The 21,529-nt window shown below is 40.9% G+C and overlaps 1 protein-coding gene across 1 annotated transcript in view; it reads left to right on the top strand.

Moving 5' to 3' along the window:
- The window catches only part of ldlrad3 (low density lipoprotein receptor class A domain containing 3), a 64,961-nt gene extending 44,008 nt beyond the window's left edge, over window positions 1-20,953 (top strand). Inside the window, exons 5-6 of the mRNA XM_026366559.1 lie at window positions 17,962-18,364; window positions 18,977-20,953. Coding sequence (XP_026222344.1) covers window positions 17,962-18,364; window positions 18,977-19,175 — 602 coding nt within the window. The 3' untranslated portion in view covers window positions 19,176-20,953. The remainder of the gene's footprint in view (window positions 1-17,961; window positions 18,365-18,976) is intronic.
- Window positions 20,954-21,529: the final 576 nt, after the last annotated feature.

The raw sequence follows: 21,529 nt of genomic DNA, 5'->3' as shown, positions 1-21,529 counted from the left end.
CCATTTTGGCATTCGGTTCCCATCTGCAGCCTTTTCTCATCACTTCTTTATACCATCTCACCCTTTTATGCCTCACTCCTGTCTTGTCTCCTCTCATCATGGGCTTTCTCCTTTCTCCTCTGTTTTGTGCTTTTTGCTTCCTCTGGCAGTCTGCGGTCGCTTTGTTCGGATGGGCGAGGCATAAACGCCACGTTTGAGATGAAAATATCACTCCTGTTCCTCCACTGGTGTTTTGTTTTGGGTTTTTTTTTTTCAGATTTTCATCATCTTCCCCAACACTCTCTCGTCTTTCTCTCTCTGCCTCGCCCAGTCTTTCTCTTTGTGTTTGATACTCACAAATGGACACTCATATGCTAGAGGCGTGTTGAAACCGCCAGAGACTGAGGGAGCCTCGGAATAGAAAGAAACCACGAGCAAGAGATACTGTGAAGAACAGAGAGAGATTTTTTTTGGTGTGATTCACCTTTGGTCCTTCTTTCGAGATGCTTGTTTGGTGGGAAGAATGTAAAAAACAACAAGATACAGCTCTGTGGTAGACTGTACATAAGCGATCTGCTGGGTAGTTGCAATACTATACTGACACTCAATAGCCCTTCAGAGTTCATGTGACCACAAGTTAAGAACTTAACACTGAACATGCATCTGTAGTAAAAACTTATCAGTAATCAATCTGACATGGCAGTTAGATTTTACTGTTATAAGGAACTTCCTGACTGCCAAGATTTCTTATCTGAAGAATTCATCATAAGCTTTTCAGAGTTTTGAAGCATGTAGAAATACATATATTGTTGATTTTACACACTGCACCCCTCACAAGTGGTTTCGACAAGTGCTCTATAGATGATTGAAAAGTTGTTTTTTTCCATTTGTCATTATAAAAAATGGCTGTTAATATGTTTTTGCATAATGTTTTAGACATAATAAATTGATATATTCCTAAACAATGGTGATTTGAGTTGAGTCACTACATTTTTATCAGATGCAGTTCCAAAGCCAGTTGATTATAGATATTGATGTTCCTTGATGTGCAAATTAACTCTTTTTTTTTCATCTGTCAGTGAAGCAGAGCCAACAGTCCCTTTTCTGTGCATCAGAGTCACAATCAGAAAACACTTAGGACAGTACAGTAATGGAACTTTCTTGATGTCGATGGTGCAGGAAAAACTGAATATGCATATGAATACATTTGCAAATCCATTTGTCAAAGTGGTGCCGCTGGTTGAGTTCATTTAAAGAAACAGAAAAGTAGAAACTGTTCTCACCTCAGTAGCTGGTTAGGTTAATTGGTGACTCTAAATTGCTCATAGGTTTAAATGTGATTGTGAAAGGTTTTTTGTTCGTTTGTGTTGTGAATTTCAACAACCTGCAGCCATGATTTCCAATGGTTGCAGGTCAGATTTTAACTGCTTTGATGCTACGTTCACATAGTCGCCCAAAATCGATCTATTTGCTCCTAAGTGACTCAGATCTGATTCCTTCAAGGTAGTGTGAACAAACCAGATCTTTTTTCTCTCTCTCTCTCTCTGTAATTAATTCTGGGCAGTTTTCGAATGTGGTCTTAGATGTGATTCATATCTGATTTCTCACAAGGCAACAGATCAGAATTCATGTGTCTTTTAAAACATCCCACATCTGAGGGCATGTGCATATTGCCTGCTGTCATCATTCAGCGCTGACACCTCGCAGTGCAGTAAAAATAAACACAGAGGAAACAAACAACAAAGACGGGGCTGAATGGAGAGATGGGTTTCAGATTTGTTGGGCATTCATGGAGAAACCTCTTTTCAAGAGAAATTGGAAAGATCTGAGTACGAGCGAGCGTTTTCTGAGAAAATCGCACAATTTGTCTGTCACACAGGTGCACGGTTCTTGTTATTATAAGCATGTGGCTCACATTGCGTTTGAATTTGAAGATGTGTGGCAGTTAAGTACCGCACTAATGTTCCCATTGGAGCTGGATGCAAGTCACTTACAAACATGGATGGAAACATAAAAAAAGATCTGGATAAAACATTAGAATCAAGCTCTAAAGTCAGTAATGTGAACGTAGCCAGAGAGACAAACAACTGTTCACTCTCACATTAATACTTACAGGGAGTTTAGAGTCACCAATTAACCTAATCTAAACACATGTGTTTAGATGGTGGAAGGAAAAACATGCAAGCTGAGAACATGCAAAATTCATGCAGAAAAGCTGCAGCAGGAGGGTTTGAATCCATCATCATCAACCTTTGAGGTAGGAGTGCTAACCACTCTACCACTATGCTGCCCCACTAATGTTTTAAAGCACGTTTGATATGCTTTTATTACGTAGGTATTTTCCTTTAAAAAAAATGTCTTACATTTGTTTTGTACATGCTTTCCATACTGGCTTCAAAATTGTGTGTGCAGCAGAAACATGAAAGGGCATTTGAACAAGTTGAGTTTGGTTAGTAGTCAGTTTGATTGTCAGCAGATTGAAGGTGCAAAGCAGCAGCAGCTTATTTCAGAAGTTTCAGGCAGTAAAGACACTGAACTGAAAGCCTACAAGTGGCTTCCATGGCTAAAGTATACCACAACAGAGTGAAATGTCTTCCCACTATGAGTAACTCTCACATATCTGTCATCCAGATGTGTGGGTTCCAAAACCAGCTTCGTTAGCCAACAAGAATCTTACATGAAAGCATGTGAAGATCCGACTATAACGAGGAAGGACCATTTTGCTCTCTGCAGGATTATTGCATTTATAAAAATAGCCAACCTTCATATGTTCAAATCAGGCAGAAAGCCACACACAGTGGAACTTCACAGTTCTTTCTAGAGTGTTCTTCTCAAAAGCAACGCTGTCATTCGGTATTATTGGTATATTTCATAGAAATGTCATCACAACTCAAGCCTGGGATGTTTATTTTTTCAGTTTCTCTTTTATTAAGTTTAATTTTGAGTAAAATACCCCAGATAGATTCTATTTTATTTGGTTCAAACATCAAGTTCCCAAGAGTGTGAATCCAGATTAATTGGGTTTTATTTTTTACCTAATGTTACCAACAGGTCAGAATGAAACTGACACTTATGTGAAATGAGAATTTAGAAAATATGTTAACTTTGAGCTGATAATGAGATAACTAGCACTTACTGCAAACTATCTCATTATAAGAAACAGGAGTTCTTTGAAGATAAGTGTTCATATAATATATGTGCGTATATACTGTATGTGTAGTCGTAGCTTTAAGCCCTTTTGCTTTTTTTGTTGTGTTTGTTACTGCATCGAGGAAAGTTTTCCCCCGACACACAAACCCTGCACAGCATGCCACGCCATCACCCTCCCTAACACAGTATCATACAGCTCCCTCTGGCTACAGATCATACATGGCTTGAAGTTGCGTTATTAATTAGACAAGTGTAACGTCGACTCGCTTGCACTGTATGCCACAGCTCGATGTGCGGTCTGCCTCATCAGCGGTCGCATGGGCAAGACATTGTGTTACTGTGTTACATAATATGTCTGTGCGCTTGAGTCAGGTGGTGATGAAAGGGATCAACAGTACTTGTGCATATTCTCAAATGCAGTAATTAGCGAGAAGAAATAAATGCGTGTGTGAGTGCATGCACAGGGATGAGTTATGCTGAAGGTCACGTAGCTGTGTAGGTTCACATACTATGGCTGGTTAGTTATTGATTTGGAGGAACCCATTAAAAGAAGCTCTGGCTGAGAACAATATAATTGTAAACATAGAAACGATCAACGGGTATTAATGAATTGAACTGTTAAATCCAAATAAGGAAACGTGACAGTAGGAAGGAGAAGGCGAAAGAAACATTCAGGGAACTTTTATTAATCCAACCAAACAAAGAATGACGTCAATAAAAGACGGACAAAAAACTCAAGCTGCTGGGGGATTTACAGTGCAAGGAAGGAATGAACCAAAGATATTGAACAAGTTATCTGTACAGCCAGGGTATAAGGAGAAAAATGTGTGCTTTTCCCACTTACAAAGGTTAAACACACACTGACTCCCACTGCTTCAGTTCAGCCAATAAACCAGAGGGCTACTGTGCATACAGGAGATATACTGTAAAGTACATGCATAATTGATTTAGAATCACTGATCCTAATTAGCTATGTTGTGTTAAACACACAAGTTGAGAGTGTTCATCACATCTTAGCAATCTATCAAATATACTGTTCACTCACTTGTGGTCCTCAAGAAGGTGTTCGTCAGCTATTTCCAGTTGCCCACTATGGATGTGTGCAGAGAGGGAGAAAGAGAGAAAGACTGAGATGCAGTAATAACTAGCGAGTGTGCAAAATACCACACAAAGGTGGTAACATACCTGCCATATCTCCTGGTTAGTCAAACCAACTTTCCTGCCGTGATTTCTTTCTACCCCCTCCTCCAACACGGTCACCTGTATATTTCAGGATTCACAGATTTGGGCCACCTTGCCTCTGTTTATGTAAAAAGTTACAACATATCTTTGTCTCATATCTGCGTCTGGATCAGCCTTATCTCAGACCCTTAGCGTACCAGCCTCCCTTTAGGTACTGATCTATCATACTGCCTTAACACTTACTGTCACACACTCAGAGCAAATATGTACAGTACAAGCTGCACAAGTGACCATCATGCTCCATTTCTTATCACTCAGACAAAGCCCACTGATTCCACTCTCGCTGAACGCAGAGATATGAGCAGGAGCCATGGACCTTCAGCCATGGGCTGTGTACTGTTGTTTGACTTTGATAAAAGACACACAGGCTTCTCACGCTTCCACCAGCCTGACCAGGCCTATTGTTGAAGAAGAGGGGATTAGATGGTGCAGTGGGCATTGGGGGTCTTGCTCCGCGTCTTAACCAGGTGAAGAACAGTGCAGAAGTGAAACCGAGAGAGGACTGGAATTGCAAGTGGACACTGATATTTTGTATGTGTGTGTGTGTGTGTGTGTGTCTGCAAGGCAGCAAAAGACATTAATGCTCAATGCAAACAACATTTTTAGTGTATCCGTTCATCCATTACTGCTTGTGTTCGCGTGTGTGTTGGCAGGATTTGTCCCACTTGATCTGAAGTCACATCCTGGCCGGACTTCTGTCTCCTCCCTGAGCTCAGAGTTATCGGTGTGTGACCTGCAAGGATAAAGAGGGCCTGTGGTACAGGGCAGAGTGTCACTGTTCTCTGTTCAACAGATTGGATTTGAGCTGCCTGTCTATTCACCAGTCTTTGCACATACTACTGCTTTGTATGAAAGTGACCATAAATCTGAAAATTTGTATTATATGTATATATTTTTATATTTTAAACTCAATTATTAAAAATTTCCAAGAATAAATAAATTCATTTTAATCTGATAAAGAAACATTCCCCCTGCTGTGAGTAGAAACGTGGCCTCTACACACCTTAATTAATCATGTCTTTGTAAATATGATCTCTACTCTGAGAACTAAATTAAGTGCTTTCAACTGGAACCTCACTCAATGAAATACAGTCTTTTGTCACCCCCGCTTCTCTGTAGATCAAGTTACCAAGAGGAATGTATCCTCATGTGTGCTCATGCCTGTTCTTGTGTTTGTCAGTGGATATGTGTGGTCTTCTTGAGTGCACAGTTCATACCGGTGCCCAACTAAACAGTGCTGCAGCATTTACTTGTACTATGATAATAATCAAGGTTAAAACTTGGTTATTATAATGGTACAAGTCTGTGGTTAGACTTTTTATGGTTAGATTTAATATAACTTACTGTTGACTCATTCTGATATAAAGATACATAATTTATTCTGAGGAACGCAAAAGAAATTGGCTTCTTATTGCAAGTTCAACATATTCAAAGAAAAAATGTCCCATAATTCCATGGCCAAAAAAGACGAAGTCTGCATCTTTGCATGTCAGCGTTTCAGCTCTGACACAATAGGCTGCACCGCAGCAGCCCTCATAACCAGCTTTAATCTCATCTGTCGACCTGCCAGTAACCCGGGCACTTTGAGACAAACATAGCAGGTGAACCTGTGAGTAGCAGCCTGAGAATGACTGATACTTACTGCTTAGCTGCCACTTACATCTACAGTGGAAACTTGCCCACTCAACGTAAAACAAGCAGCAGTAACCATGTTCTGTTTCCATCGCCACAGTATGTAGACTGTGGGGACAGTGGGATAAGCACTAGCAGTTTAACTACAGGCACTTACACGAGGATACTGTGACAGCACTGGCAGCTACTGCATGCTCCTTCACCAGGTTTTTATTAAGGTACTGTACCAATTGTTTTACAACTTGTAGGCTTTTCCTGCACACAGTGCATTACTGCTTTATGTTTTTCCAAGCAGAACACGCTTTTAAATTATTTCTTAGGAAAATAAGAGTCTTTATAAAATTACACATTTGAGTGACAGGTACTGAAATGACAATATTTACTTTGCCCTTTTCTTGCCATCACTGTAGGCGTTGTTAAGAGTTAGCCTCCCAACAGCATAGCTTCTACATGACAGCCAAATTTCAAATGAATGCATCTCCATAAAACAGGCTTCCCAACATTCCCTATGCAGCAATTACAAGCAGTGACCAAAACAATGAAGGCTTGTGTTCACTGTGACAGATTAACCATTCAAAGAAGTCTCCCATCTCCACAAGCTGATTCTCAAGCACTGACAAGAGGGAAAGATCTAAAACATCAGATTTGCAGTTTGTTGTCAGTTGCCTACAACATAATAGTGTCACCAGTATGGCAGTTTAAATTGAATACTTTCAGTGCTGCATTTCACAGTCTGGAGTAGGAGTATATATATATATATATATATATATATATATATATCTTTTATTTTATCTATGCTGGTTTGAGGTTGAGCTTATTTTCAGGTTACAAAAACTTGATGACACATGTGACTGCTTTGTAAAGATTTGAAATAGAGGTTCCTGACGAAAGAGAAACTGAAATTAGTGTTAAAGAGAACAAAAAAAAAAAAATGTGTGAGTGGGAGACACGATAAGAGAAGTGCTGGCAGTAGTCTGCAAGACTAGTCCTTTTGTCATATTTCTCCAAATAACAATGTGACAGGATAATTTGCTGTTCAACTCAGCCTTATCCTCCTCTGCATCAGATGCGCTCTTTCATCATCATTTCTGGTAAGGCTGCTTCTGGCAGCGTTTACCTTTTAGGTGACCTTTTGTCTCGACTTCTAATCTTGTATTAGAAGCCAGTGTTAATGGAAGGAAAATGTGGCATACTAGATATTTAAATGACAAAGAACCTTATCTTACCACTAGGAGTCCTCCTATATGGTGCTAATAGTTGGTTTGCTGTGAATCAGGAGGTCAACCAAGCCCCGTGTCACAATGTCAGTGGTTACAGAACACTTCCCTGGATAGTTGTACAAAGTACCTGACCTAGGAGTTTTCTCTATCTCTAACTTAGGACTTGGTGGTAAAAGGCGTGGTGAATCACTCTTAGAACAAACGTAGCCTTGTAGGAGCTACTTTTCGCCTCGGGTTGTTTTGTGAATACGGCCCCTGTTGTTTTATCTTGAAAGATGTTCACCCACAGTTCCTGTAAAATATTTGTTTAGTTCTCCTTCCAGGGCTGACAGCAGATATATTTGAAAGCAGGGAATTCAAATTCACTGCTGTGCTCTCCGATTTTAAGTGATTATGGCATACTTTATCAAATAAAATCATTGTCATGGCAGAAATATATTTCAAACAAAGAAAAAATGCGACTCTTTATTTTCAGATTTGAGCTTAATGGACAAAGTAATTCTCTGTGAATGTCAGAAAGAGCTTTTTTTTTTACACTTAGCATCAGCTAGTCCTATTCTGTATTGTGTGACTGTTTTTTAAGTCACTAAATCCAATTTTCCCTTAGTAGTCAGTCATACCATATCAGCTTCCTGACACAGAGGAAGTCAGATGAGCCTGTGTCTCCTCTGTGGATGTCATCATCCTGCCTGCAGTTTTGCCAGTCTAACTGCAGGCTACAATTTATAATAGTCTGCTGTCCCTTCTTTGGAGGCTGATCCCAGCCTGCAGATCTCAGATCCAGATCACAGTCCTATCACCCAGCTCCATCACAACCGTGCTCTGGCTGTTATCCATGCCCGCATGCAACAGGCAAATGTAAGTCCTGTTTGTGTCCACTCTCAGTGTCCTAAGTCACCTTCTGGCCCCAGAAATACAGTTGCCATGGTGACTGCCCCTGATAGGTTTGGTGGGATGGGCTTGTTGTCAAAGCCTCTTAACGGTCCCAAGTAACCTTTCGCCCACCCCATTCTTCCTGTTCCCAGGAAAATGAGCCGACCCTTCACTACCACGCTACTCCATTGAGAGGGTTTGTAAAAAGAAGTTGAAACACCCACTTGTGTGGGTGAGCATGTAACATGCTACAGATAGAATGATGAGTGACACATCTTTGGTGCTTCAGCTCCTACTGGGTCTGATTCACAAAGCAAAAAATGATATTCATAGCCCTTTTCGTTTCACCAGCATCTGTCGATTCTCTTTCATGAACATACTGTACCGTACCGTACAGTCCTCACCCGCTTTGCTGCGGCAGCTACTTCTTTGTCCCACTTCTTACCGCTCCCCCATCTTCCCTCAACAGGCACAGCAATTAGGTGCTTTGTACTGTAGATGCAGAAGTGGGAATGTTATTTTAGCCAGTGGCTCTTTGTCTTTTCTTTGTTTTTTATTTTCTTGTTTTTATTTTATTCTTTTCATTGCATTTCAAAAACAGAACTTTATGTGTTGTTGAGCTTGCATATATGTTCAGATATACTGTACATGAACTAATAAGCATATACATATACCGTGTCACCTCAATTTACCAACTTTCAAGTCCAAAAATGTCTGTACCAACCAGGGTCAACCTTTATTACTGTATGGAGCCTCTAATGTCTGCTCCAACCTTATCATTGTACAGTATCGTCATTATACTAAAGCAGCAGCAGTAATTTGCATTGTTATAGGTTAATAAATGATGCTATTAATAGAGATACTTGTTGCATTAGTACCTTGGTCTTTGGTGTTTTAAGGTCAGTATTAAACCCTTTTTAAATACATTCGTTGCTCCTTACAGTACATTTATCAGTCTCTCATTTTTCTCTCACCTGCCCTTCAACCTTCCTGTCCCATCACTCCCATCTCTCCTGTCCCATCACTCCTTCTCCTTTGCAGATGTTCTCTAGATACTGAAGTCATCCATTAACTTTAACCCACCTACCCTCCAATCGTCTAGCTGCCCACAGCAAGCTGTGACTGAGTGTTATTGGGGCGTTCTGATAGTGGCAAGCAATGGAGCGGACAAGTTATTACAGGACAAGCAAATGGAGGCCTGATGAAGCATGAAAACCTCCCTTCCTCAAAGCACTACTCACACACATATTGAGAGATATACAGAGAGAAGGCATGACAGAAGTGGAGACTGAGACAAAAACACAGAAACAGAAATATATATTATAAATATTAATAAATTATTTATAAATACATATATTCATTAAGATAGGCAGGCTTATATGATATTACACCCAGACATAAGTCTGCTCAGTTATTCCTTCTTTCTCTGTGCAAGCTAACAAGAACAGACATATAGTACATGACAGGGCACAGGAACATGGTGACAGCATGGGACATGAATATTAATACCGGGATGCTGAAGGGCTCAGGAACAGTCCCATCACAGAGTAGTAGCTTTGCTTCCCAGCGTGGTTTGGCAGAGCAGCTTTCAATCAATCAGTTTTTTATGTCCCACCACGGGGGAAGCTTGTTGGCAGCCAGGGTTTATGAAAACAATATCAGATAAAAGAGGACAAAGAAGCTGATCACACACCAAAGTAAAAGGTGCTACCCTTCAGGTCTTCAGAGAGTAAGGGTGTCACATTTAGACCACGGTGCTAGATTTGAATTCAAACAGCGAAATCCAATTTTGCTTCCAATCACTTGTATTCTGAAATCCACAAGTTAAGTGTGTTGACATCAAACTAGACTAAATGAAGCTCTCACTCTTTGAGCTTAAAATGCAGACAGGGTGAAGTGACTATGCGAAAGGCAGCTGCTCAAACGGCTTCGGCAGTTTGGGTGTAGTTCAGTGATAAAATATTTCATTTGTCACAAATGCTTTGTGTCTAGCAAGCGGCCACCTAATGAAAACCCAATGTCGTCAGAGAGGTCAAACATGTGGGAGAACGTTAAGTGCTTCCAGGTGTCTGCTAGATAAAATATACTTTTGTGTTTTGCAGTTTCTTAGCAGGGACGCCTGTATCACAAGCCATTTATCAGTGTTGCTTGACTGGACATGTCTCATCTGTAAGATACAGCACACAAACAAACACCATACATCTCTCGCGCAGTAGTAAAAACGGGAGCTGGGATGGAGTTGAGCCATAGACCTCATTTACTGTATGTGTGGAATTAAAGTTTGATCTGTATCTGGCACTTCTGTCTAGATAAAGAACACTCTATGTTGATGGAAAGTTCAACTGCGCACGAACACTTGCGGCGTGCGATTGTGATCAGACCTGCGGAGTGATAGGTTTGCATTAGACAGCGTCCATCCATATCTTAGAAGCAAAATCAATGCTGGCTCTGCTGCTACCCAAAAGGTTGTGCCAAAAAAAAGGGTGAATCTCATCTTCAAAAGCAGCTGGAAAACAGCGAAACAATCAGAGTTGCTGCAAAAACAGATTGCTAACTAAAATCTACTTTGTGTTTTCTAATACCTCCTGTAGAGAAATAAGTATGCTCTAGTAGCAGGTAAGTATGCACTCACCTCTCCTGCACGTCCTTTGTTGACATTAGATAAAGCCTCCACCGCCTCATCCACTCATCCGCTTTGCATAGCGTGCATAGAAAATGTGAGCAAAAGCTGGAGACTAACAGTAGTAAATGCAGAGCGGTGAGTGTTCCAGGCTCAGACTTAAGTTTTTAATAACAAGTGTAAACTGTGCCAACAAGGTGGTAAAAGCTGGATAGTTGAAGTTTTACCGTCTTTTTTAGGGGAGTTTATTGTGACCATAGCCACCACAGTCACTTTTAAGAGTTTGTTTTTCACCCTAGAGGAGTCTGAAGAGAGTAAAAGGCACAAGTGCACCAGACAGCCCACAAGTTGCTGTTAGTAGTAGTTTTTCCCCAGCACACATTTTTCTTTTCTTCTCTGTTTTCTCCACCATGTGGTTTACTTAGCTTGCTCTGGTTCGGGATGAAAGGATTTCTAGGATTGTGTTTATTTTGCAGTTTTTACCTATAGCAGTCTGTGTTGTGAATGTGTTTGCGTGGTGAGACTTATTTCTCGTTAACTCCCCGTAAGGTTTGTCATTAAAAGTTGGTAATGCACCACGCGAGTGGGGACTGGATGTTCATCACATGTTTTTTGGGGAGATGTCTGAAGCCAGATGGCATGCCCCTCAACACACCACTCAACCTAGTTAGTGCACACCCTCCCCCTGCTCTGGATGCCTGCCCAATGCTAACAAATGAAGAGTGTGTGTGTGTGTGTACTATATGTGTGCTTGCATGAAAGTAAAAATGTGAGTTGTCTGCCCCCTAGTGGTTCTCTTCTCTTCTCTTCTCTTCTCTTCTCTTCTCTTCTCTTCTCTTCTCTTCTCTCCTCCTCTGTCATACTGAAGTTAATGTGCTTGCCTATTAGCTGACCGAGCCTGTCACTGGTCCTGCACCTCATTTCATCTGGCGCTGTCATTGTGGGCGTAGCCGTGGCAACGGAGCTGCCAAATGAGCCAGCAGCCCCACACCTGTAATTAGCGTCAGACAAATTGACTCTGCAATAAGGGGAAAGCACTTCTGCCATGAGCCCACTATCAGCCGAAGTCAGCCGCACTCGACGCGCATACAGCAAAACCTGGAAACCTGAAGCCAGATGATGATTACTCCTCCCCCCACTACGGACTCTTTTTAAATATGGCACTTTGTGAATATGAAATGAGTCCTCAGTGCATAGGAAAAGTACAGTGCATCTGTGCAGCCCCAATCTTCTCCCTCAGGAGTGAGGCAGAGAGGGGGGGGGAAATATCTCCAATCTCTTTATTGAGAGGCACTTTGAGTGAGGCAATTAAGATATGTGGAGTCTTTTATTGGCCCAATTTCCTTTCATTTAATTTTGCTCTTTCACTGTTGGATACGCATGTTCTGAGAATTGTTATTTTTGCCTTTTCAGTGGCAAGTAGCCAATCAGGATAAAGAAGTGCGCTCCATTAAGAAAGCTTGTATCTCAGCAACCCCACGGCATGTGTGCTGTTGATCTGCAGCAAAGTTTGATTAAAGACAGACAAAGGAGCGCTTCACAGCTTGTTTTAATCACTGCATGCTCAATAGTCTATTGTGCACTAACATCAGCGCTCACTTTGCTTCAGTGGCTACATAGTTTTGTGTGTGGACGTGTGTGTTTGTGTGTGTGTGTGTGTGTGTGTGTGTGTTCATCAGTATTCTGTCTCATCTTGTTCTGTAGCGTGTCTCGATGGATTTCTGTTTTCTTTTAATTCTAAGAAATATTTTGATGTGAAATCTCCTCCTCTCTTATTGACCCTGGGTTTCGCTACAGTGTCTTGGGGTTGTCTGTAAGGTGGTGTTTTTCCAAAGCAGCATTTATAATACTGTGTAAGCTATGTACACACAAATACAGTGCTGTACACAACTGTGTGGTGAGATGCAGTAATTTAGAATTTATAAAATCATCAACACTGTCATAATACAGGTTTTCAAATTTGCATGATATTTAGTGTAATTAGGAATAATGATATTTATTATTTTAAGATCATACATATATTTTAAGTCAGATACCAGGGAATGAGTTTGTATTGGATCTGAAAGGAGGTCAGAGTAGTTATTGCAGTTTCCGAGAAACAAGCTTGATAATGATGTATCCATTACGTGACATTAGCATATTATACTGCACACATAAATATTAATGCAAATACATCACATTCTTCTTTGATTTGCAAATGAAGAAATGTACATAGCTTATAGCAAATTACACCAAATAACTGCACTCTGATCTTAGTCATGCACATATACTCTACTGTATATCAGCGATAAGCTAAAATAGGCTCAAACCAGTACCTATATCAGTCACCCTGTAGTTTTTAAACTGGTATGACCTCACAGAGTAAAACCTGCATCTATGCAATTACCAGTAGCTGTTATAGTTTCTCTTTTTTTTTTTTTTTTTTTTTTTTACACATAACTGTGAAAGAAAATGTCATTGTCATGGAAAAATGAGGATTATTAAGCAAGTTTAGAAGGGGTAAAAAGTAAAAGCAGCAAAAAAAAAGTGAGCAATACAAAAAGGAATCCAGGCAACGAGTTCTATCTTAGCACTGGAGGAACACAGCAGGGGGTCTGTGTGACTCTGGCTCTTTTTTAAGAAATTTAAGACTGGTTTGGAGCAGCATGTGTGGAGTTCATTTTTCATAGCCTGTGGTAGGGGAAATGAGGTGTATGCACATGATGACTTCAAAAGACACTTTATGCTAATCTCCCCTCCCTTTCCATTTGGACATATCCCCGTCTTTCTGAAGCCCTGTCCTCATTCAGCTCCTCTCCTCTGTCCACTGTTTTGCTGTCCGTGACCTCTTTATGTACCTATAAATCTGTCCTCTCATGCAGTGGTAATAAGATTGATACAGGCGTGAGATAATGAGATGCAAAAAAAAAAAGAGAGAGAGAGAGAGAGGTGAACAGTTGGAGGGAGAGAAAAAAGGCAGAGGAATGATTATTTCCGTCTACTGAGTGTATAATCCTAGCTGAGTGCAGCTGTTGTTTATCATAAAAGCATGATACATATCGTCTGCATGACCATGAACTACGAACAAGTGGGGAGAGTAGAGTGGGATAGAGAGTGGAGAGGAAGGGGAGTGAGCTCTGGAAAGCACAGAGCTGATGGGGGAGGGTGGGGGGTGTAGAAGGCATTAGAGGAGAAACAAGAGCAGGGGGGAGAGCATCAGGAGTGGTGGCAAGAGGGGAGGATAGGATGGGGCGGGGGGGTGGAGAGAAGGGGGGAGTATTAGATGGAGAGATGTGGAGAGAAGGCACTCTGGTGTAATTAAACTGGCCCAGTGGAAAGGCTGCACCTTGTCCCCCCCCCCCCCCCCCCCCCCCTCCAGACATATGGATGGTTTAAGAGTTTACGAAGACTGTATAGAGGCAGTGTAAGAGGTGCCGGTGCCAGTGTATGGCTCACATACAGTGCAGTAAGACAACAGGAACTCTTTTTATCTTTATTGAAAACAAAATGCACTCTTTTGTGTTACATTTGTATTTATTTTACAATTTTTTCTTCACTTGTGTCCTGCTTATATTTGTTGTGTATGTGCATCTTATATTTAAACTCTCCGTTTCATTACTGTTTAGCTGAACACATGCTGCACAGGACTGGTACGAAGTGTAATGAGCTGAAAAAGGAAAGCTTCCTTCACTTTGAGCTTTACCCGTCCTGAGGTCAACACTGCTCAAGCAACTTTGCTAATGGTCGACAGCACGAGTGTGTTTTATCCTTTCATATCTACTTGGATAAGAAAGAAAAGCGTCTAGTGAACTTTGATGTTCAACTTTGATCATAACACTTCAATCAAATGAATTCATTACAACGGAGCACTGTCAGAAAGGCTGGTGGGATTAGGCATGTTTGAATTCATGAAGTGTGAGCAAAGAGATTTGTATGACAGAGTGGTAAAATGTGTGAAAGCCGGGTAAAACACACTTGTTAATCAGTATGCAGGAAGGCTAGTCTACACAATTTAAAATAATATGTTGCATTGAGATTGTGGAAAATGTGGATTTTCCCTTTTTCCTTTGATGTACCTTAAACATAACATCTGGTTTTGGCTCAGCTCTCCACGACTTTGATCCACTGTTCAAACAAGTGGAATTTCCAGGTACATGCTAACAGCAAGATTTGTAATAGTTCATGTTAATATCCAGAGTTCAGCCCTCAGGTGGCGTCGAATGTGCAAGTGTCCTCCGTTTCGTTCTGAATTAGAATTACAGTCATGGCGGGAACCCTTCAGCTGTCTTAGCATGTGATGGTCTCATCTCTCTTTGTGCTATAACTGCAAGTAACAACACTAAATGGGCTGAAAAGCACAATGCAGAGCCGAATCAAACACACAGGGGGAGCTGGCTTCAGCCTTTATCTCTTTTTCTCCCCGTCTTTTCATCTCCTGTGTGATTTGTTACAGCATTATGAGTTCCTTTTGTGTGTGTTTCTCTTTGCTCCCTCAAGACTGCATGGAAACCTGATAGGCAGCCTAGGGTGGCAGTGGTGGGATCTCTTTATTTGTGCTTTTTTACTAGGTAATTATGGAAATAATTCTTCTTTGTTTTGGCCTTTCTCTGCTGAGAATCCAGTTCATAATTAATTGGTAGCGTGAACGACCGGCCAATTTTAAATCACAAGGGAGGGGTCGAGGGGGCTTTGTTTTATTGGCTGGTGCCTGGTTGGGGCAGCGGACGGGTGGAGCATCTGAATTAGATTAGATTTAATTAAAGCATGGGGCCCCTGACTACACACTGGTACATGAATGGGTTATATGGCAGGTTGGTTGTCGTTGGAGATTCAGCAGTATATGCACACACACTAACACACTAACACACCTACACACACACACACACACATACATACAAGTGCTAAATATTCCCTCAGGCATTCAAGGTCAGGCAGGCTGAGGAAACATGCAGCACGGTGTCTGAAAGAAAGAGACAGACAAAATCAACAGGAGCTTCTCATGAAAGCTTGCTGGTTTGTTCACACAAGTGATTGGACAAATAATGTGATTTCATAGTCTCGATCCCCCAGCAAAGAAACAGAACTACTCAGTGCCCCAATAGACATTACAAACATGTTTTCTCACCAGAAGTTAGTTAAAAAGCTTGATAGTCCACCCATTACATTAACCTACTTATACTAATAAGTCAGCTTAGCATAGAGACTGGGAAAATAATCTGTTTATGAGCACTTCTAAAATTAATTAACTGACACATTTTTGGTTCAGAAAAACTAAACTAGAATCTACACACTGTTGTTTCTCTGAGGTCCTACAGCTCCAGCTCGTACATATGGGGAGAATCTCTACTCTGTGCTAAACACAATATCCCCCAAGAGCCTCTAAATCTGTCTAAGCCTGGAATACTTCAAAAAAGCCTTGCAGTTTTATGGCATCTAATCCTTACAGATGGAAGCATTTTGAGAGTATCAATTTAACCTAAGGGTGTCTAGTAATGGTCATTTCTGTGCAATATCCTCAACTCTTCGCAGTACGACTAGTGGCCAGAGATATGAGTCATTCTGAGTGCATCAGGTAAAACTGTTAAATGCCAAAACACATTTATTAGATGAACTAATGTCAGAGACGATATTCACCCAGTTAAACACAGTTTTCAGATCTGATTCATCCCTATGTTAAACTTTAAGGACATTTTCACAGACGAAACACAAAGGTTGAACACATTTCATTTGTCAGCTTTCACTATGGCCTAATCTACTCCAGACAGTAGATGTGGCCTGGGATGGCCTAACAGTGGTTGACATTCTGTAAATACAAATAAATGTACTGCACTTAGATAAATAAACATAGGTTTTCATAAAAACAAAATGATGGATATTTATATCATATCTTTCTTCTGTCCTTCTATGCCTAGAAAACAATATTTAGCTTTTTTTTTTGTGTGTGTGTGTGTGTGTGCTGCGTGATGACTGCCGCGTAGTGTCGACGCCTCGGCTGGCTTTGTGTGTCCTCTAACAGCAGTGTTTGGTTTAAAAGATTAAATATTTGATTTTGTAAGACAAGTCAAAGGTTTCGTGATTGTGGCTCGAGGTTTAGGTTTTGTGTTTACCGTTTTTAAGAAAAATGAGAGGAGGTTTCGTGGAATTTGTTTCACCAGCTCAGGAAATAAAATGTGATCCACATGTCGCAACACTGAATCCTGGAACACAGAACATAGAGCGTATCCCCTTCAGTGTTTTGAACCTTTTACTAGGCACACAGAGGTTTGATGTTTATGGCCCCCTGAGTCATTTGTATAATTTAAACTGAAACAGCAACTGTAAAAGACTTTCAAGCAGCTCCTTCCTCATTAGCACAGCCTTTCTCCATCTGTGTAATAAATAGTACTCTACTCTCCCTCCCTCTGCTTAGTACAACAGCACTGTCTACCCGTAATCAGCTGAAACACCATTTACATGAGCCTCACCCCATGTGCCTGATTGAAATTCCTACTCTGTAATATCAGTCAGCGGAAATGTTTAAGTGCTGTTCCCTCATCCCATCAAGAATATTAAGATGCGGCGCTCGCTGGCAGTACAGTAGTCCCTCCACTCATTTCAAGCAGCGGGTTGGACGCTCTGAGTTCCTTACTGCTGGTCGCAGCGGCACAGTGTCATGAACGTTAAGTTCCCTGGTTTCCTAAGTAGTTTGCAGATTCCCCCCTTTCCCCGCGACCAACGTGTTAATCTGTGACGGCCCGTGGTGTTCATGCTGCCTTCTCCAGCGCTCAACGCAGAGCAACTCGTGTCCTGTTTTATCTAACCGCTGTAAGCGGTTTTACCCTCACAAGGATTTATTTAGCGTCTCTGTGTGTTCCCTTTCTTTGTATTACAGAGTGTCATCCCTGCTTGTGAACTGGGGGCTCAGTAGTAGCCTCTGCCTTGTACATGATGTTCCATTTATTCTCCTTGCCTCTGGAAACTGGGAGAGTCTGGCTGCTGTTATCCTTTTATTATGTAGCGCTCTCATCTCCAAGAGAGGCTGCCTCTATTGAATTACGCAGAACACATTTCGAAATGAACCTGAACACGATTTACTGCTTGATATTCATAGCTGTCTTCTTCGCTCCCTTCTCTATTCCCCTGTCTCTGCAGCTCCACAACTCCTCGTTCTGTTTTCTCAGCCTCGTGTTCTGTTACATTGTTTACCTCCTCCCTTCCTCCATGCCCCTCGTCCCACCTTTACCTGCATCATCCATCCTCAGTTTACTCTGCATCTTGTTCCTGCAGAAGCTCCTGGCCAGGACTTTGTGACACTGGACTACCATCTGCGCTACTACCCTAGCATCACCTACGCCGTCATCGGCAGCGCTGTCATCTTCGTCCTGGTGGTGGCGTTGTTAGCCCTAGTGCTCCATCACCAGAGGAAGCGGAGCGTCCTGTTGCCCAGAAGTGTAAGAGGGACCTCGCATCACCACCACCACCATCAGCCCCTGCTACTGTCACGTCTGGTCATCTTGGACCGCGGCCATGTCCATGCTGGAGGTCCAGGTCTATCCCCCAGTTCCCCCACCTCTGTGGGCCCGTTCAACTCAACTCCTCAAGCGCTGCAGCTGCTGTCTGGGACCCTGTATCCCTCAGGTCTACCCATGGAGTCGCCTCCGTCGTATTCGCAAGCTGTTCTGGACGTCAGGTAAAAAGAATGATGGTTCTAATCGTTTACATTATCAAACATTGTAATGATTTGTCGGTAGCTCTAAAACGAGATTTTCACGGAAAAACTGTGATTACACCAAAAACCAGCAACATTGGTGTTGAAAGTTATCAACGATCAATCAGTTTGTGTGTCATTTTTAGGTAACATAATAAATAAATTTTGTTAGCTGATTATCTCATACAGTCAATTTCCATTTACAAAGCTGTTATCAGAAACATCTGACAGCATCAGTGGTGCTTTTACGTAACTCATTATGAACAAATATTTAATCCTCTAATCTGCTGGGTACTACAACACATAAACATACAGAACATCTGCTGAAACAGTCCAATCACAGCGAGTGATCTTCTGATTTTAAACCTAATGTTGTAGTATTGTAGTATTTTGAGTAAAATTGTCAAAATTCATAAATAGAAAATAACTTAATGACAACAACATAAGTCAAATTAATAAACATGAGAATCATTCTGGGTACAACTATATATACTATACATAATAAAGGCCTCTTAAATAATCTCATTCTTTTCTCATTACAGTTCTTTTGTAATAACTTCTTAACCTGTGTGTCTGTTTCTTGTTTGTCTGTAGTCGGCCTCCGTGGTTTGATCTCCCTCCTCCTCCATACCTCTCAGATGGGGAGCTTCCATCAGAGGGGGAGCTGCCTCAATATGAGGCCTCACAAGACCCTTTGAACCACCCTACAGCACAACCCTCTGCACCCTCCACACCCAGAACTGTGGCTTCAGCCGCACAGCCGAGCTCCAGAAACGGGTCAGACCGGCTGTAGCTGCTGCCTTACAGACTGCTAATAGTTAGAACTGCAGGACTGAAGGACCGTGGCAGACCGTGAGAGGCCAGAACAGTCCACAGCAAGGACCTGCTGAGGAGATTCAACAGGACTGAGAGACTGGACACTATCTAAAACTCGCTGACTTCACACGAGCTCAGTGAAGAGCTGGACCGAGACCAGCAGTTCCTGCGAGACTGATATTGTGTGCTAGCTCCCCCTGCTGGGGGCATTGTCACACTGATGCCACAATCAGTGACATATCCAGTCATCAGTTCTGTTAAGTTGAGTTGTGCTCCCCTCAAAGAAAGTCTGTGTACGACAGCTAGCAGTGGCTACAGCATCCATCTCCAAAGACACAATGATGAATGGTCAATGTTACAGTACAGTAAAGTCGTATTATCCTTCTTTGGCAGCACTTGTAGAGCAGAGTGAAAGTCATGCTGAATTAAATAATATTCCTCACTGCACTTCATGTTTCACATCCACAGTATATTTCCATGGTGAGGTTATGTTAAATTGCTAAATACTAGATAAAAGACGTATTAAAGTTGCTACAAATTTTAGGAGTAATTCAAAACAGTGCATCACTGTCAGGATATGTTTTAACTGAACCACATGTAAATGTAATAATAAACTGTACAAAAGTCGCCCAAGCAGAGGTACAGAACATTTTAACACTGTTTCCTTAGTGTTTGATGTGAGCAATTCACTGATTACAGTATGTGGACTGTAAGATTTTCTAACACTTTTTTTTTTTTTTTGGTACTTGAAACTAGAGCTATTTCTAAAATGGTCAGCAGAGGGTGCTTTATAGTATGGCTTGTTTTCATTTTGCTAGATTCCAGCAATAAATAAATGTGAAGAGGACCATTGAAGTGTTTAAAGAATGCGAGGCAGAAATGAAATTAAAAGTATGGACCCTCATCTAGTGAGTTTTGTACAGCATTCCTCTGAGCAGACGACCACCTCCGTTGGCAAATTCAACTTTTTAATAAATTTCTGTCTGAAGACCAATTATGCTTTCATGTAAAAACACAGAGCTAATACAAAGGATCTACAGAGGCCTTATTATGTGCCAGTTTGGCCCCCCAGTGCCTTTGTATGTGACATGTTTGTGGGCCCATGTTGCCTATTCAACGCCTGAACTGAGATTTATGACAACATACATATATTTAAGAGCATCATGTGTGAGACTGGCTGTGTTTGCTTTATGTATGCTTTTAATGTTCTGTATATAACTTTGACTGCATGTTATCCAGGAAAGTCATCATCAGTAGTATCAAATGATGCTGAAATCCATATTTCTGGAGCATCTGTGTTTATAAGTGTAACTTCATTTTCAAGTGATTTGCTCAGTGCTGTACATAGGTGATATGAAAAGTGAAGAAATATATTTAAAATGAGAAAAGTAGTCAGAGTTTAAAATGAGAGTTGATACCAGCAGTAACCAAAGATAATCAGAATTTCTCCAATGATATTATTCTCCAAAGGAATGATTACTAGTCAAAATTGTTTATACATTTGTTACATTAACATGTGGATTTGATTCAGTCTGACATGATTTGTTATTTCTGCAAAACTGGAAAATACTCTCAGGACAAATTTTATACCGGTCTGTTTGTTCTGTTATTTATATCATGGTTTTATTTTCAAGGCATGTTTAAGATCAAATTCCATTTTCTCTTCATTATTTTTAAAGCTGAACAATGCTGTCCATCATATTTTATGTCCTTTGTATTCCCTGCATTCAAAGAAATATAAAATCTAGACTCAGACTCTGAGTGTGGGAGTCTTTTTGGAGACTAAAAATTAAGGTTTAGCAACTGTCTGGAAGCTGAGTCATGACAACTGGACATTCTTATTAGGTTGAAATATTTCTGGATTAAATTTCTTTCTTTCTTTCTTTCTTTTTTTTATTCATGAAGGTTTGGGACCAGTGGGCGTAAAATGCTGATCTGAAAAGTAACCAGTTTATATAGCTGTCAAATAAATGTATTATAAATTCAACAATTCCCATTTATATTAAATTAAAATACAAGTATCTTAAAATGACTCAATATCTTCACTTAATTTCCAGCTTTTATGCCTGCATGCAGTTTTACATTTTCACCAATAGATGTCACAGTGTCCCCACAATGGACAAATCTGAGCAGAACCGTCCAAGTGTCTTATGGTGGAAGCTCTGCATTTCTGTTATGTCACTGTTGTAATCTTTGACTTTAAAAATAGGTTTTGTCAAAGTAGTTATTGATGTTTGTATAGTAAAAGAAAAAAAAAGTCACTCAAGCTCAAATCTGCACACATCTGGTCTCCGTGGCAACTATCTCTTATGGCTCCTAGTCCCATGAATT

The sequence above is a fragment of the Anabas testudineus genome, chromosome 6 (assembly GCF_900324465.2).
Source record: "Anabas testudineus chromosome 6, fAnaTes1.2, whole genome shotgun sequence".
NCBI classification, from domain to species: Eukaryota; Metazoa; Chordata; class Actinopteri; order Anabantiformes; family Anabantidae; genus Anabas; species Anabas testudineus.
This window is presented reverse-complemented; position numbering and strand designations above follow the sequence as displayed.